At 53.7% G+C, this 17648-nt stretch overlaps 1 protein-coding gene and 1 pseudogene across 2 annotated transcripts in view; both read left to right on the forward strand.

Moving 5' to 3' along the window:
• Nucleotides 1–17648, forward strand: part of LOC140430276 (colorectal mutant cancer protein pseudogene) — a 183653-nt pseudogene that overhangs the window by 42672 nt on the left and 123333 nt on the right.
• Nucleotides 1–17648, forward strand: part of LOC140384404 (uncharacterized) — a 109775-nt gene that overhangs the window by 22157 nt on the left and 69970 nt on the right. For both annotated transcript variants that reach the window (XM_072466079.1, XM_072466080.1), the window contains exons 2-3: nucleotides 1324–1662; nucleotides 2812–3132. In XM_072466079.1, the coding sequence (XP_072322180.1) occupies nucleotides 1324–1662; nucleotides 2812–3132 (660 nt within the window). The remainder of the gene's footprint in view (nucleotides 1–1323; nucleotides 1663–2811; nucleotides 3133–17648) is intronic.

Consider the following 17648-nt stretch of genomic DNA (forward strand, 5'->3'; position numbering starts at 1 on the left):
AGATTCGATGGCTCACCCGTGCATGGAGGAGACTCAGCTTCTGTTCGTCGGTGATGGAAGGCGAGGAGGAGGCGGCGAGGTAGGCCTTGAAACAGCGGAGCCAGTGCGAAAAAATCTCGAGCCTGCGGATCGAGTTCCAGTCGGTCAGATTTGAGGGCCGATTCCATAGTGGCGTTGTAGTTGATTAAATCGATGCGACCATCAATTCACACAAAACCAGGAGTAGAAGTAAATTGTTGCTTTAATCAACTAGAACAGTGCCTGCCTATGACTGATCTGTTCGTGGGAGCCGTCTACAGGGCAACTGCTCTTTTCCCTCCCCTCAAGGGGAGGAGGCAGGGGCGGAGCCCACACAGGCCCCAACATGCTACATCATAGCTAATACCTTACAATGGTCAATAGATGGAGCCCACATGGGCAGCAGCGTAATACAGATATGTACATGGTGAATTGTTACAGCAATACATTCACCACAGTACAACAACCGCAAGGATGTCTTACTGCAGATGTACAGGGCCTTGGTGAGACCACGCCATTGTGTGGAGTTTTGGTCTCCTTACCCCAAAAGGATACACTTGTCACAGAGGGAAGGCAGAAAAGGTTCACCAGGCTGATTCTTGGGTGGCAGGGTTGTTATATCAGGAGAGATTGGGTTGACTGGGCCGATATTCACTGGGGTTCAGAAGAATGAGAGGGAATCTCATTGGAACGTATACAATTCTGGCAAGGCTGGACTGACTGGATGCAGTTAGGTTGTTTTCTCTGGTTGGAGAGACTAAAACAAGGAGCCACAATCTAAGGATACATATTAGGCCATTGAGATGAAGAGACATTTCTTCACTTCGATGGTGGTGAACCTATGGGATTCTTTGTCACGGAAGGCTGTGGAGGCCAAGTTACTGAATATATATAAGAGGAATATATTTCTCAACACTGAAGGCATCAAGGGATATGGAGAGAGTGTGGGATCATGGCATTTAGATAGAGGATCAGCCATGATCATATTGAATGATGGAGCAGGTGCGAGTGGCCGAATGGCCTACTCCTGCTCCCATTTTCTGTGTTTCTATTCTGAAGAAAGAGCTATGATCAGTTTGCAATCATTAGTTCATTTTCATGCCATGGAAGGTGATTGGCTCTGGCCTAAGAAGATCTTGCTGTGAAAGTTCTACATATTCCTAACAATTGCTTTCAATTAAACATGTGTAAGTTTCTCTTTTTAACCTTTATATAAATGTGCAAATGCGTCTTTTAGATAAAGCCATATTTTAGTATATTTTATTCAATGGTTTCATTATTTATTTTAAAAATCTTCTTTTAAAGACACAATAAAGCTGGACATATTTCAAAACCCACTGCAAGTATTTCTAAATGAAGATGTTCTGCTGAAGTGCGAGGTAGCTGGCTACATTGGTGACAACATTGATCCAAAGACTGTTGGAGTCGAATGGATCCTTGACAGTCACACAGAAGTGTATTCTTTCATGGGAGGCGAACATGACCCAAAGCGACCTGGAGCAAGCATTTCTGATAGTGATTTACTGAAGGGAAATGCTTCACTTTACCTTCCAAAAGTACAGTTGGCAGATGAAGGAAGCTATACCTGCACCGTGTTCATATTTCCTGAAAGTGAGAAACAGACTTCAACGATGCAGGTGTTAGGTAAGGAACATGAAAAAAAACACATGTGCGATACCTATTTGTTAAATTAAGCCATAAACACTGCAAATCCATACTTAATGATTATTTCCTCCGAGTCGCTACCACCTCTATCCTGTAACTTTGCCAGAAGCATGGCAGAAAGCTTTTTTTGGTATTTATTCCTGCACCATTTCCTGTGGAAGTTACACTGCATATCAGGCATCTTACCAGTCAGAGCCCTCCACTGCTTAATCCCATTATATATTTTACCTTATTCGTTCCGGGGATGTGGGTGTTGCTGACTAGGCCAGCATTTATTGCCCACCCCTAATTTCCCTTGAATTGAGTGGCTTGCTGGGCCATTTCAGAGGGCATTTAAGAGTTGACCACATTGGGTCTGGGGTCACCTGTAGGCCAGACCGGGTAAGGGTGGCAGATTTCCTTCCCTGAAGGGCATTAGTGAGCCAGCTGGGTGTGGAGCAGTGGGAGGGTCACAAAATCTAAATATGCGTCTTCCTCACTATGGAGCATTTCCTGTGCACACATTTGCTCTGAGGTTGCATGCTGACACGTTGTCACACAAATCTATGTTCATGTGATTGCTGCCTCTGCATTATACATCAGCTTCCACTATAAGGAGCAACTAAAAAAAACGCAGTTAAATTGTTGACGGTTCGATCAGACTCAATCCAGATATAGGACTCACAAACCCCATTCAGCATATCAGTTTTCCTCCTTTTACAGTGTGCACTGGCTGGTTGGTGTATGTGCCCTGACCAACTATTGGGTATTGGGGAAAGGAAATTAAAATGACCAACGTTGGGATTTCCCAGGTGAGGTTATGATCCTGTGTCTCTGTTCTCTCTGATTTGAAAGTACATGCCTGAGAAAAGACTTAAGATTCCAATTCATAAAATTCCATTTCAAACCAGAAGCAGTTTTGTTTGTTGAAAATTTTATTGTAGCAATCACAAGTTGTATTCAAACTTGAAAGGCTCCATTTGAGAATGCCAGAAGATAAAGGAAGGTATTTGGTTCAAATCTTAAGATTTACATTTTTTGGTTTTGTCGTAACTTATCTGTAAAACATGACCTTGCCAGCATATTGCTGTTGTGTAATTAATTCACCTGCACAACATATACTTCAATTTATATTTACTTTCCACACAGTTCGACCTAATGTCAGCTTATCCACACAATCCATTACAATTCCGAATGGCTCAGAGGGCTCTGTGAAATGTGACGTTATTGGATTTTATCCTCAACAGTTGGACATCAGCTGGATGAAGATATCAAAGCAACGAATAGAAAATATCTCATCAATAAACTATAGAAAATATTTTGTCACTAATAGTGACAAAACATTTAGTGTTTCCAGCCAGCTGAGGATCCGGCCAACAATGGAAGACAATGGTGAGAAGTACAGATGTGTGGTGAAGCATTCAACATTTCCTGGCGGTTTCACAATTGAATCTGTGCTCAGCGTAGTAGGTGAGTTCTACCACAAAATAAATGTGAGTGCAAGGAGAGGGTGGGAGGAAGGAGGAGGAGGGGTGGGTGAGAGAAAGGAAGGGGAGGAGAATGGTGGATGCATGACAGAGAAAGGGAGATAAGGGAATGGGAAAGAGAGAACAACTGGTATTACATTACTCCCTCAATAGGGCCGGTTAGCTCACTTGGCTAGTACGTGATGCAGAATGAGGCCAGCAGCGTGGGTTCAATTGCCATACTGGCTGAGGTTATTCATGAAGGCCATGCCTTCTCAACCTTGCTCCTCGCCTGAGGTGTGTTGACCCTCAGGTTAAACCATCACCGGTCAGCTTTCTCTCAAAGGGGAAAGCAGCTTATGGTCATGTGGGACTATGGCAACTTTACCGTACCTTATTTTAATAACCAATTCAAAACACGAGACAATAACATAACTCACAAGGAGGACAGAGTGGAAGCATGACAGAGAATTAAAATGACAGGCAAGTGGAAGCTCAGGGTCATACTTGTAGATTTTTAAAATTTCATCCATGGCCTGTCGGTGTTGTTTATTGTCCATCCATCCAGAATTGTTCTTGGGAAGAGCACCTTCTTCAACTGCTGCAGCCCACCTGGCAGAGATACACCCACTATGCTCTTAGGTGGGGAGTTCCAGGACTCTGTGGTAGTGAAGGAATAACAAAATATATTTGCAAAGCAGAATGGTGTGTGACTCTGTGAGGCGCTTGCAGGTAGTGACGTTCCCTTGTGTTTGCTGCCTCTGTTTTTCGAGATGGCGGAGTTCACGACTTGGAGATTTTGCTGCAGGAGCCTTGCTGCAGTGAATCCTGTGGATGGTACACAGTGCTGCTGCTACTGTGTGGCATTGGTGGGTGAAGTGAAGGTGCCAATCAAACAGGCTGCTTTGTCCTGGATGGTGTCAAGCTTGTTAAGTATTTTTGGAATTGCACTCTCCAGGCAAGTGAGGAGTATTTTGTCACAATCCGATTTGTGCCTTTTACAAGATGGACAGGATTTATGGTGGCAGGAGGTGTGTTACTCGCCACAGAATGGTCACAATTAGACTCCCTCTTGTTGGAGTTGGTTATTGTCTGTCAAATGTCTGGTACAAATGTTACTTGCCACTTATCAGCCCAAGCCTCTATGTTGTCCAGGTCATGCTTCACACTGACATGGACGGCTTCATTATCAGAGCTATGAATGCGTTTCTGTTGTTATACCGATGGAAGATCATTGATGAAGGAACTGTTAATGGTTGGGCAGCACTGCCCACATGTACACCTGCATTGATGTCATGGGGTTGAGTTGATTGGCCTCCAACAGCCACAATGATGTTTTTTTATGTTGGATATGGCCAGTGCGAGTTTCCCCCCCCAATTTTCATTGACTCTGGGTGTGATTCAGCAGACTTAAAACAAAGTCCACTTTCGGGCACGTTTGGCGGGGTGATTCTCAATGGCTGAAACGCCAAGAATCACCCTGCTAATCATCTGCACTTTGCCGTTTTTTTCTACCTCGGGGAGTAACTCCCCGTCGAGGCCGCACTTAGAGTGATTCCCTGCAGGCGAACTTGATCTTGGGAAACGGGCACACATGCATGATGCGGACTGGATGGTCAGAAACGAACTGGACATTGAGGGACTGGTGTCCCTTGCAGTTCGGAAATAGAATAATGCCGCCATGGGGAATCCAGAGACATGTATGCCTGCTAAGCTGGCGAAGCTCATGGCCCTGGTGTCCTGGCTTGCCTGGTCCCGGTCTATGTATATGTACATATGGGCCCCCGCAAATAGCGCAACTGTTAAAACAAATTGGAAGGGTATTATGCACTAGCTCAACAAAAGCAACTCTGCACAGTTGGCAATATTACTTTTAACACATAAGTAGGCACCAGTTTGTGGGGGGCGGTGGGGGGAACTGGGGAGGTACATATACATTTGGGTGCCGGAGAAACAATTACATTGGTTCTGTCCAGTACAGAGAGGGCAATACGAGAATGGGTCTGGTGTTGGTGTTGTTACTTGCTTCTCCCGGACGGTTTTCGCTGACGTTGTCGTCTCGCGTTCACCTCCATTTCAGCCGTTCGTCCCGTATTTTCCTTGCTCTCTGTTCCTGTATTTGAAAAGTTTGTTATTGTTTCCCGTGCCCTCGTTCCGGCTATCATTCCCTTGCCTCCCCCCCACCTCTCTGATTCCCCTCTACTGTTCCCTGTCTCCTCCCTCTTCCCCTCCCTCCCCCCGCTTCTGCCCCCTTCCCCCCTCACCCCTCCCTTTCTCCTATGGTTCGCCTTTCTTTTCTCTTAGGTTTAGCTGCCCCCCACCCCCCCCCCTCCCCCACCCCCCGTCTATCCCTCTCTCTCACGCCTTGCCTACTTTCCCCTGATTCTTGGCTACCTGGCTATTCTTCTGCTTGTTCGTTGGCCACAAACAGGTCCCGGAACAATTGGGTGAATGGCTCCCACGTTCTGTGGAAGTCGTCGTCTGACCCTCGGAGGGCGAATTTGATTTTTTTGGAGAGATTCTAAGAGATCGGACAGCCAGTCTGCAGCTTTGGGTGGTGCTGCTGACCGCCAACCGAACAAGATTCTACAGTAGGCGATCAGGGAGGCAAAGGCAAGGGCGTCCGCCCTCCTCCCCAGAAATAGATCTGGCTGGTCTGATACCCCGAAGACCGCCACTTTCGGGCATGACTCCACCCTCATCCCCACCACTTTGGACATTGCCTCGAAGAAGGCTGTCCAGTACCCCGCAAGGCTCGGACAAGACCAGAACATGTGGGCGTGGTTGGCCCGACCTCCTTGGCACCGTTCACATCTATCCTCCACCTCCGGGAAGAACCTACTCATACAAGTTTTTGTTAAGTGGGCTCGATATACCACTTTAAGTTCCGTCAGGCTGAGCCTTGCGCACGTGGAGGTGGAGTTGACCCTATGCAGTGCTTCGCTCCAGAGTCCCCACCCTATGTTGCGTCCAGTACGGTGTCGGCACTTTCTAGCAGTCAGTCATACATGTTGCTACAGTTCCCTTTATCTAGGATGCTTGCGTCCAGTAACTCTTCCAGTAATGTCTGTCGTGGCGGTTGTGGGTACGTCCTTGTCTCCTTTTGTAGGACGTTTTTTAGTTGCAGGTACCTTAGCTCGTTCCCCCTGGCTAGCTGGAATTTCTCTGTCAGTTCGCCCAGTGTTGTGATCCTGCCGTCCATGTATAGGTCCCTGACTGTCAGTGTCCTTCTGTCCTGTCCCCGCCTTTTGAAGGTGGCGTCAGTCAGCGCTGGTGTGAACCTATGGTTGTTGCAGATGGGAGCTTTGTCCGACATTTTGGTCAGACCAAATTGCTGCCATAGTTGGTTCCAGGACTGGAGTGTGGCTATCACCACCGGGCTGCTGGAGTGTTTTTTGGGTGGGGATGGGAGTGCCGCCGTGGATGGGAGTGCTGCCGTGGCGAGGGCCCGGAGGGAGGTCCCCTTGCAGGAGGCCTCTTCCGCGTGCACCCACTCGGCTTCTGGCTCCTTGATCCATCCCCTTATTCGCTCGGCTGTCGCCGCCCAGTGGTGGAATTGTAGGTTTGGGAGGGCTAGCCCCCCCCCCCCCGGATTTTGTTTTTTGTAGGACCTTCTTTGGGATTCTAGCATTCTTCCCCTCCATACGAACACCATGATTAGTTTGTCTAGTGTTTTGAAAATGGCCTTGGGGATGTAGATCGGGATAGATCTAAGTAGGAAGAGGTACCTGGGCAGTACGTTCATTTTGATCGTCTGGACTCTCCCCGCGAGGGAGAGTGGGAGTGTGTTCCATCTTTGCAGGTCGTTTTTTATTTCCTCTGTCAGACTGTTGAGGTTCCATTTGTGGATCCCGTTCCAGTCATGGGGTATCCCCAGGTAGCAGAATTTGTGTCGGGCTTGTTTAAGCGACAGTCCCATTTGTGCTGCCCCCCCTACTTGTGGGTGTACCGGGAAGATTTCGCTTTTGCTCATGTTGAGTTTGTAGCCTGAGAAGTTGCCAAACTCTTTCAGGAGCGTGACGATTCCGTCCATGCTGCTCTGTGGGTCCGAAATGTAGAGGAGCAGGTCATCTGCTTAGAGTGAGACTCTTGTGTTCTCTGCCGCCCCTTCGGATCCCCCTCCAGCTTTTTGCTGCTCTGAGCGCGATTGCTAGTGGTTCGATCGCTAGAGCGAACAGCAGTGGGGACTGTGGGCATCCTTGTCTGGTGCCCCTGTGCAGCTGGAAGTATCGGGAGTTGGTGTTGTTGGTCCGTACGCTCGCCATGGGAGCGTTGTATAGGAGCTTTACCCAGGAGGTGAACCCTGTTCCAAAGCTGAACCGCTCCAGTACCTCTATGAGGTATTTCCATTTGACTCTGTCGAAGGTCTTTTCTGCATCTTGGGAGACGATCACCTCTGGTGTTCTCTCCCCGGAGGGAGTTATTATCACGTTCAGCAGGTGCCTGATGTTTGAGGTTAGCTGTCCACCTTTGACAAAGCCCATCTGGTCCTTTGCAACCACCTCTGGTTCGCATTCGTCTAGCCTTTTGCTAGGATTTTGGCCAGTATTTTGGCATCTGCATTCAGCAGTGAGATGGGTCTGTATGACCCACATTCCGTTGGGTCTTTATCTTTCTTAGGTATCAGCGAGATTGAGGCCTGTGCTAGCGTAGGTGGCAGTGTGCCCCCAGCTAGCAAGTCTCTGAACATCTCCCGCAGATGCGGGGCCAGTGCTGTCGCAAATGTTTTGTTGAAGTCCGCCGGGAACCCGTCTGCATGGAGCTAATGCTGTCCATGATCTCTCTCAGTGCTAGTGGTGCTTCCAGGCCCCGTTTTCTGCCCTCCCCCACAACTGGTATGTCCAGTCCATCAAGGACCCAGTTCATCCCGGACTCCCCATTGGGTGCTCTGAGGTGTACAATCCTTGGTAGAAGGCCTTGAAGGTTTTGTTGATCTTTTCTGTTTCTGTTTCTAATGTGCCTCTGGTATCCCTGATTTGTGCAATTTCTCTGGTGGCTGCCTGCTTTCTCAGCCAACAGGCGGCTGGCTTTGTCTCCGTGTTCGTATAGGGTCCCACATGCCTGGCGGAGTTGGTGCACTGCTTTCCTGGTGGAGAGCAGATCAAAGTTCCTTTGTAGCTCTTTCCTCTTCACCAGGAGCTCTACGGTCGGGGCCTTGGAGTATTTACGGTCTACCCCCAGTATGGAGTCGACCAGCTGCTGCCTACCCGCCCTTTCTTCCCTATCTCTTTGCGCTTTGAAAGCAATAATTTCCCCTCTTACTACGGCCTTTGGTGCTTCCCAGAAGGTGGAGAGTGAGACCTACCCGTTTTGGTTGTTCTCCGTGTACTCTGCTATGGCCTGCGATATCTTTTTGTTGAAGGCCTTGTCAGCTAGTAGGGCGACGTCCAACCTCCATGTGGGGTGTTGGGCCCTGCCCGTCTCCAGCCTCACCTCCATGTAGTGTGGAGCGTAGTCGGATATCACAATTCCGGGGTATTCCACTTTGTCTATCCCCGGAAGCACCGTTTCCCCCACCACAAAGAAGTCAATTCTGGTGTATATGTTGTGTACTGGGGAGGAGAGCTCCTTCTCCCCTGGGTGGGCGAACCTCCAGGGGTCCACCGCTCCCATCAGTTCACTAAAGTGACCGAGTTCTCTTGCCATGCTTGAGATTTTCCCCGTTTTAGGGTTTGATCTGTCAGTTGTTGGATCCTGTACACAGTTGAAGTCCCCCACCCCCCTGATTAGTTGGTGCATTGCTATGTCGGGGATCTCTGCCATGGTCTTTTTGATGAAGCTCGAGTCGTCCCAGTTGGACGCGTACACGTTAACTAGTACTACCGGTGCCCCATCCAGGGCCCCGCTGACCATGACGTACCGTCTCCCTGGGTCCGTAACCATCTTTGTCGCCCTAAACATCGTCCTCTTGCTGATCAGTATTAAATAGTCCATCTGTGACCTCTCTTTTGCACTTGTGTGTGACTGATGGGAGATGCCACACAGGTCACCGTACAGCCATGAAGGGCCGCTAAGGCCTGCGAGTGAGTCCACCCCACCAAATACCAATACTGAACCCCAACGTCACCTGCCCCCCCCCCCCCCCACCAGCCCGAGTTGAACTTATCTGGGTCTCCCGTGTTCTCCCCGCTGCCCTCTCTGCGACTGCAATGTAATGATGACCAGAGCGTTCACCTGCAATAACCCCTTCAGGTGAGGTGGCCAGGTTCTCATTTTTATACAGCTGTTGTTAATTGCAGCGGCGTGACGTCACACTGGCTACAGAAGAATATTCAGTGAATGGGGAAGTCCCGGTGAGAGGGCTCGCTAAAGAGATTATGATGTATTAAAATGTGGCTCCTGTCTTTCCGTGTGTAGGAGCATTTCCAAGGACTGAGTATTGAGCTAGCTTTTACATGGGGTTCCTCAATCTTAGTTATAGCTCAGCTGAACACACAGACTTGCAGACACATCAACTGTGGTTAAGACGGCTTCATTTTTCCATGCTTGGTCCATGTACGTGGGAGAGTGTTCTGGATAAATGCCAAAACCACTCTGCTTGACACTGGTACAGACACCCCAATTATACAGTTTTCCAAAAATCAGTAGCCAATTATTTTTTCCAATTAAGGGGCAATTTAGCATGGCCAATCCACCTAACCTGCACATCTTTGGGTTGTGGGGGTGAAACCCACGCAGACACGGGGAGAACGTGCAAACTCCATAAGGACAGTGACCCAGAGCCGGGATTCGAACCCAGGTCCTCAGCGCAGTAGGCAGCAATGCTAACCACTGTGCCACCGTGCTGCCCACAGCTCATGATTTAACCCCATCCTGCCACCTGTTGTTTGCTCAGATACTTTATTCGTTATAAAGTTGTTTTTCGTCCATTCCCATCTTACTTACAGCAGTCAGTTCCTACCCACCTCATTGTTCATTTCATAGAATCATAGAATCATAGAATTTACAGTGCAGAAGGAGGCCATTCGGCCCATCGAGTCTGCACCGGCTCTTGGAAAGAGCACCCTACCCAAGTTCAGCACCTCCACCCTATCCCCATAACCCAGTAACCCCACCCAACACTAAGGGCAATTTTGGACACGAAGGGCAATTTATCATGACCAATCCACCTAACCTGCACATCTTTGGACTGTGGGAGGAAACCGGAGCACCCGGAGGAAACCCACGCACACACGGGGAGGATGTGCAGACTCCGCACAGACAGTGACCCAAGCCGGAATCGAACCTGGCACCCTGGAGCTGTGAAGCAATTGTGCTATCCACAAGGCTACCGTGCTGCCCCTTTAGGGGAAGGATGCTAAAGTTGGTTCCCCTTTACACCATGGATCGTCTGAGACAGGATATTGGGGGCACTGATAAGAACTGTTTACTGAGCTGACCATGTTATTGCTGACCACACTATTTTTGTCTAATCCTGTTTGTTTTAAAAACATGGGCAAGTTAGTGAGCTTAAATCCCATCATGCATTTTGGCCACTGCTTTTAGCAAGAGGTTGATGCTTATTACTGCAATGTCCGAAAAGTCCATGTTTAATGTTTAATAATATTACTGGGTATACTTTCTATGATTAGCCTCAATCCTTAATAAACCAGCTTATGAAGAACTATTCTAGTGATATCCTAGCTATCTGGTTTTAAGGGGTCTCATCTCAGGACACCCCCATTCACCATGGCGGGATTCTCGTTACACCAGGGGCTAGGGGCCTGGAAAATGGGAATGCGCAATCTCGCCGGCGACAATTGTGTTTCCCGATTCTTACCGTATTTTCCGCCCACGTCTCCGTTCTCGCTGAAGGCTAACCGGGGCTCAAAGTTCCACCCAAATTGCTGTTCCCTCCACAGATGCTGCCAGACCTGCTGCGTTTCTGCAGTATTTTATGTTTTTATATCCTCTGTACTACATCCTTTGTACCTACTTCAGAATGGTGATAGTGTGATCTGATCAAAGTACTGTAAAGTTTCATTATTACCTGCTTGGATCTGTGTTCTGCTGTTTTGTCTGTTTAGTTCAACATGTATGACCTTTGTTGATTTCTACTTAGAATTTGCTGGACTTCTTCAGTATTGACATCACTCGGACTCTTTGCTTTCTTTCAGTTTTGCGATAATCCAGGACCCATGAGCAGGAAGGTTAACGTGGTTTATTTACAGTACAAAAGTAAAACCACTGCCACAGCATAAGAAATAGAGTCCTAACCCAGGACTGCCAGCTCTCCCTGCCCAGGTTTGGGCCAGCATTTAAAGGGCACAGGTTAAAAAAAAAATTTTAAGTACCCAATTCATTTTTTCCAATTAAGGGGCAATTTAGCATGGTCAATCCACCTGCCCTGCACATCTTTGGATTGTGGGGGCGAAATCCATGCAGGTATGGGGAGAATGTGCAAACTCCTCACGGACAGTGACCCAAAGCCGGGATCGAACCCGGGTCCTCGTCGCCGTGAGGCAGCAGTGCTAACCATTGTGCCACCGTGCGCTGCCCCTTAAAGGGCACAGTTAAAGTGTTCCAGCTAGGTGGGCTTCAGTCTGCTACTAGGGAAACTCGAACTCCAAAAGCCCTATGGGGAGAACTGTTAGTGCTCCTCTGTGGTCCTCGTGGGGGTTATCACATCCATCTGGCCCCCAAGATATATAGCGGATGGGGGATCGTCTCTTCCACTATAAGCGTCAAAGGCCACTGCTGGGGAATCTTTCTTAACGGTGACCTCCGGCTGGAGTTGTGTCCCCTATACTTTCATTTCGGAGCTGAGACCCCGACATCTTGCTGACTGACTCTCGGGCCCTGGCTGTAGACCAGCACGGTTACTTTGAGGGTGTCGTTTTAACATGAATTGTTTCCTCAGTGGGGGGGGTTCCCTGCTTCTGAGGTGGTCTAAATGTTTTCGTAAGCTTTCCTCTTTGGTTTTGACCTTCTATAAGACATGCTCCATTTTCTCGATTAAACCTCCCAGGATCCACGGGGAGCCATCGCCAAAGTTACGGATGTGTACGCTGTCTCCTGGCCCAAAGACTCGGTCGGGTCTCCAAGTGTCGTAGTTTTTTGTCTGGGCTTCATCTCTGCCTCCCTGCTTAAGTTGGGGAACATTAAGCTGAGTCTGGTCTGGAGGCACTGACCCATTAATAGTTCTGCTGTTGTTGTTGTATGTGGCATGGTCCTATCATTAAAGATGAACTGTGCTAATTTTGTCTTGAGCGAGCCTGTGGTTCGTTTTTTCATGTTGCTCCTAAATGTTTGGACCGCCCATTTGGCTAGGCCCTTTGAGGATGGGTGATAAGGGGCGTCATTCTCCGACCCCCCGCCGGGTCGGAGAATGGCCGTTGGCCGCCGTGAATCCCGCACCCGCCCCCGCCGAAGTCTCCGAAGGGAGAAAAGTCGGCGGGGCGTTAATGGCGCCGCTGCCGCGGAGAATGTCACGGGTCTGCGCAAGGCAGCCGATTTTCGGCCTGCCGATATTCTCCCTTCCGGATGGGCCGAAGTCCCGTCGACGTGATGACCGTTCATGTCGACGTGAATCAAACCTCCTTTTCATCGGCGTGACCCGGTGCTCCAGGCTCACGCCGACCAGCGAGGAGGTGAGTGACGGCCTGGGGGGTTGGCTCTGGGCAGGAAATGGCATGGCCGCAGACTGATTGCGTGAGGAGAGGTGTGTCTCGGGTTGTGTGTGTGTGTGTGCGGCGGGAGGGGGTGGTTAGAGTAGGCTGGGCTCCGGGGGAGTGCCGGGAGGGGGTCCGTGCTGGGGTGGAGGTTGGGGGTTGGAGGGGGGGGTCCGTGCCGGGGTGGAGGTTGGGGAGGGGGTCCGTGCTGGGGTGGAGGTTGGGGGTTGGGGGGGGGTCCGTGCTGGGGTGGAGGTTGGGGAGGGGGTCCGTGCCGGGGTGGAGGTTGGGGGTTGGGGGGGGGGGGGTCCGTGCCGGGGTGGAGGTGGGGGAGGGGGTCCTTGCTGGGGTGGAGGTTAGGGGTTGGAGGGGGTCCGTGCTGGGGTGGAGGTTGGGGGTTGGAGGGGGTCCGTGCTGGGGTGGAGGTTGGGGGTTGGAGGGGGTCCGTGCTGGGGTGAACGTTGGGGGGGGGGTCCGTGCCGGGTTGGAGGTTGGGGAGGGGGTCCGTGCTGGGGTGGAGGTTGGGGGTTGGAGGGGGTCCGTGCTGGGGTGGAGGTTGGGGGTTGGAGGGGGTCCGTGCTGGGGTGAAGGTTGGGGGGGGGCCGTGCCGGGGTGGAGGTTGGGGAGGGGGTCCGTGCCGGGGTGGAGGTTGGGGAGGGGGTCCGTGCCGGGGTGGAGGTTGGGGGTTGGGGGGGGTCCGTGCCGTGGTGGAGGTTGGGGAGGGGGTCCGTGCCAGGGTGGAGGTTGGGGGGGGGTCCGTGCCGGGGTGTTGGTTGGGGGGGGGGGTCCGTGCCGGGGTGGAGGTTGGGGGTTGGAGGGGGTCCGTGCCGAGGAGGGTGATGGGAGGGCAAATGAGTTGGTCCACCTGGCCAGGTGCCAGCCTCCAACAGTTGGACCCATGCGGTCCATGCCACCTGCCTGGGGGGAGGCGGGGATATGGGCAATGATGACATGTCGTCGTTCCCCTCCCCCCCCACCAGGCCGTCATGTTTTCAGACCATCCAGCGATGTTGGCCGCCGTGGTGGCAGCCGCTCATGTCTATGTTGCCCTGGATGAGGAGGAGGAGGAGGAGCGTGCCAGAGAGGCGGCGCAGGCTGCCGCAGAGGGGCAGGCGGCAGCCGCCCAGGCTGGAGGGACACCTGACCGACAGGACGAGGAGGGGGAGGAGGACGTCGCGGCCCCACGGCAACGGAGGCACCCGAGGGCGCCCCGTGTGTACCGGCCCCGGCAGTCATACCAGGACCTCACGGACCGGGAATGCAGGAGGAGACTCCGGATGAGCCGGGAAACCGTGGCACACATCTGCCACCTGCTGGCACACCTGTCACCGCGTGGTACTGGCGGGGGACACCCTCTCCCCGTGTCCGTCAAGGTTACGGTGGCCCTGAACTTTTATGCAACGGGGTCATTCCAGGCACCGAGTGGGGACCTGTCCGGCATATCACAGACATTGGTGCACCGGTGCATCCGGGCAGTGACAGGTGACCTTTATGCCATGGCGCACCGCTACATCCGCTTCCCCGTGGACCGGGCCAGCCAAGATGCCCGGGCCGTGGGCTTCTCTGCCGTTGCCGGGTTCCCCATGGTCCAGGGCGCGATCGATGGGATGCACGTCGCGGTGCGGCCACCTGCAGATAACAGGGCCGTGTTCACTAATAGGAAGGGGACCTATTCGATGAACGTACAGGTGGTCTGCGACCACCGCATGATGATCCTGCACGTCTGCGCCCGTCACCCAGGCAGTGTACACGACTCATTCGTGTTGTCGCGGTCATCCATCCCCGGCATGTACGAGGGACGCCATCCCCAGCTGAGGGGCTGGTTGCTGGGCGACAGGGGCTACCCATTGCGATCGCGGCTGATGACGCCGATACGGAGGCCACGCAATGAGGCGGAGAACAGCTACAATGATGCCCATGTAGCGACAAGGGGAGTGATCGAGAGGTGCTTTGGCGTGCTGAAGATGCGTTTCAGGTGCCTGGACCTCTCTGGGGGCGCCCTCCAGTATCGGTCAGATAGGGTCGGCCGCATCATTGTGGTGTGCTGCGTCCTGCACAACATAGCCCAGCAGGGGGGCGATGTGCCGCAGGCAGAGGAGGGCGGAGTGGAGGAGCAGCAGGAAGAGGCACAGTCCTCCCCAGATGAGGGGGATGGGGGTAATGGTCAGGGCAGACGGGGTAGACACAGGCGGGTGGCTGTCCACCGTTACCGGCTGGCCCAGCGGGCACGGGACAGACTGATAGCCGCCCGCTTCACTGACTAGATGGGCGTGGGAATCGGGTACTATGGCCACAGACCGCACACCATGGCAACAGCCGACCACTCACACCCCCCACCCATCCACCCACCCAGCACCCTCACCCCCCTCCCCAACCCCACACACCCCACCCGCATGCACACCACCCCCCCCCCCCCCGATTGCCGATCCACCGGCGGCACAACGGGCTGGGCTCACCCAGTTGCGGGTGGACGCGTGTCTATCGCAGGCCATGGAGGATGATGACAACCTGCCCTGCGATGAGCTCCTGGCTCTACATCGTTGGACTATGTCTGACCCATGGCCACAGTACCACCATCCACCCGGACCATCCCTGCATGCGGCTGTGACACTGCAGCGCACGGTCCCGTCCTCTGCCCGGGGGATGTTGATGGCGGCCCAGGGGGAAGGGGGCAGACTCACCTGGGGCTGAGGTAAGACCACCCCTCACACACACACTTGCGCTCAACGTACATGACACGCCCGCACACTTTGGACAGAGCACAAAGGCAGCTTTGGTAGGTGTAACATTGACTTGAATAACCAAAGGAGTTCAGGCACGTGCCCTAGCCCCTAAAACTCATCTGTGCCCTGCACCCGTGCCAACTTACTCAGTGTCTAATTGTTTGGCCTTACAGGCCCTTTGACTACGTCTACGTGGTTCCCCAGACGGTACAGCAGAACTGGAAGTGGACTCCTGTGATTCCTGCCCTCTGACACTGGATCCCTTTGGCGGCCGTTTCCTGGGGCGTCCTGGCCTAGATGGGCCAGGCTGCGGCCCCGGCGACTGGGATGGCGAGCTGCCAGCCTGTCCTGCCCGTTGCCCACCCGATGCACCTGGGACGGAAGGGGGGGGAGTCCGAGGTGTCGCGGTGTACCGGAACCTGACCTACAGAGGGAGCCGGGACGGACCACACCACCTCCTCCTCCCTCGGGGTGCCCGATGGCCCCCAGGCCTCTACATGGGTGGGGGATGTGAACGGACTGGCCATCCGACGCCCCCCCGACATCTGGCGCTGCCAGTCCTGGAGGCCCGTGCTGGTATCGACAGGGGTCTGCAGGTTTGCAGCCATGGAGCCCAGGGGGTTGGCAAACCCTGTCTGTGACAGTGCGATGCCGACTCGCACATGGCCACTGGCGCCGATGCCCTCAGCGATGGCCTGCTGAGACTGGGCCATGGCCTGCAGAGACTGGGCCATGGCCTGCTGAGACTGGGCCATGGCCTACAGCGACTGGGCCATGGCCTGCAGAGACTGGGCTATGGCCTGCTGAGACTGGGCCATGGCCTGCTGAGACTGGGCTATGGCGTTGAGCGCCTCTGCCATCTGGCGCTGGCACTGGCTCATGGCCTCCTGTGAGAGGGCAGCCATTTCCTGGGCCACAGACGCCGCCTGCACGGAAGGCCCCAGGCCTCGCAAACCGTTCCCCATGTCTGACACCGTCGCACCCATTGCCTCCACCGCGGACGCCACCCGTGCGGTGTCAGCCTGGGTGGCACGCATGACTGGGACCACTCCCAGCTCCTGGACGCGGGTGGACTCCTCCACCTGCGACCGCAGCCGACGCAAGCCACCCGTGACCCTATTCGCTCGTCTCCGTGTCGGTGGTTGCATCGGATCTATGTGTGGGTGTGGTAACTGCAGGAACCCGGGATCCATCTGGGTGGCAGATGTTCGCTTGGCCTGGGCTGCCCTCCGACCACCCGGTCCCTCTGCTGCTCCTACCTCCACCTGCTGTACCGGGACGGCTGTGTTGTGCGCACCAGTGAGTGTACCAGACGCCTCATCACTAAAGTGCCCAACCGTGGTGAGTGTTTCTGCGATGGTGGAGGGTGTTGGTGACAGCAGTGGCGTTGTGTCGTGCTCTTCGTCCCACTCTGACTCCATGGCACTTTGGGGTGGGGGTTCGTCTCCACCCATCCACTCTGAGTCACTGTCCGGTATTTCGTCTTCCCGGGTAGGGGTGTCCTGGGTAGTGCTGTCCCGGGTAGTGCTGTCCCGGGTAGGGGTGTCCTGGGTAGTGCTGTCCCGGGTAGTGCTGTCCCGGGTAGGGGTGTCCTGGGTAGTGCTGTCCCGGGTAGTGCTGTCCCGGGTAGGGGTGTCCTGGGTAGTGGTGTCCCGGGTAGGGGTGTCCTGGATAGTGGTGTCCTGGGTAGTGGTGTCCTGGCTCGGATGTGACGGGGGCCTGTGGCTGCCCCCCTCATCGCTGGGTGGTCGCTCCCGCACGTGACGGGGGTGTCGTCTCCCTGTTGCTCCAGGTCCGGGTCTCTCCGTCTCCCGTGGACTCCGAGGGGCATCCTGCGGGCGTCGCATGCTGGAGGGTCCGGGTCTCTCCGTCTCCCGTGGTCTCCGTGGAGCATCCTGCGGGCGTCGCATGCTGGAGGGTGCGGGTCTCTCCGTCTCCCGTGGTCTCCGAGGGGCATCCTGCGGGCGTCGCATGCTGGAGGGATATGGGGGATATGGGGGAGGGGGGATATGGGGGATATGGGGGAAGGGGGATATGGGGAGGGGGGATATGGGGGATATGGGGGAGGGGGGATATGGGGAAGGGGGGATATGGGGAGGGGGGATATGGGGGAGGGGGGATATGGGGGATATGGGGGAGGGGGGATATGGGGGAGGGGGGATATGGGGGATATGGGGGAGTGGGGATATGGGGGATGGGGGATATGG

This window comes from Scyliorhinus torazame, chromosome 10 (assembly GCF_047496885.1).
Source record: "Scyliorhinus torazame isolate Kashiwa2021f chromosome 10, sScyTor2.1, whole genome shotgun sequence".
Lineage (NCBI taxonomy): Eukaryota > Metazoa > Chordata > Chondrichthyes > Carcharhiniformes > Scyliorhinidae > Scyliorhinus > Scyliorhinus torazame.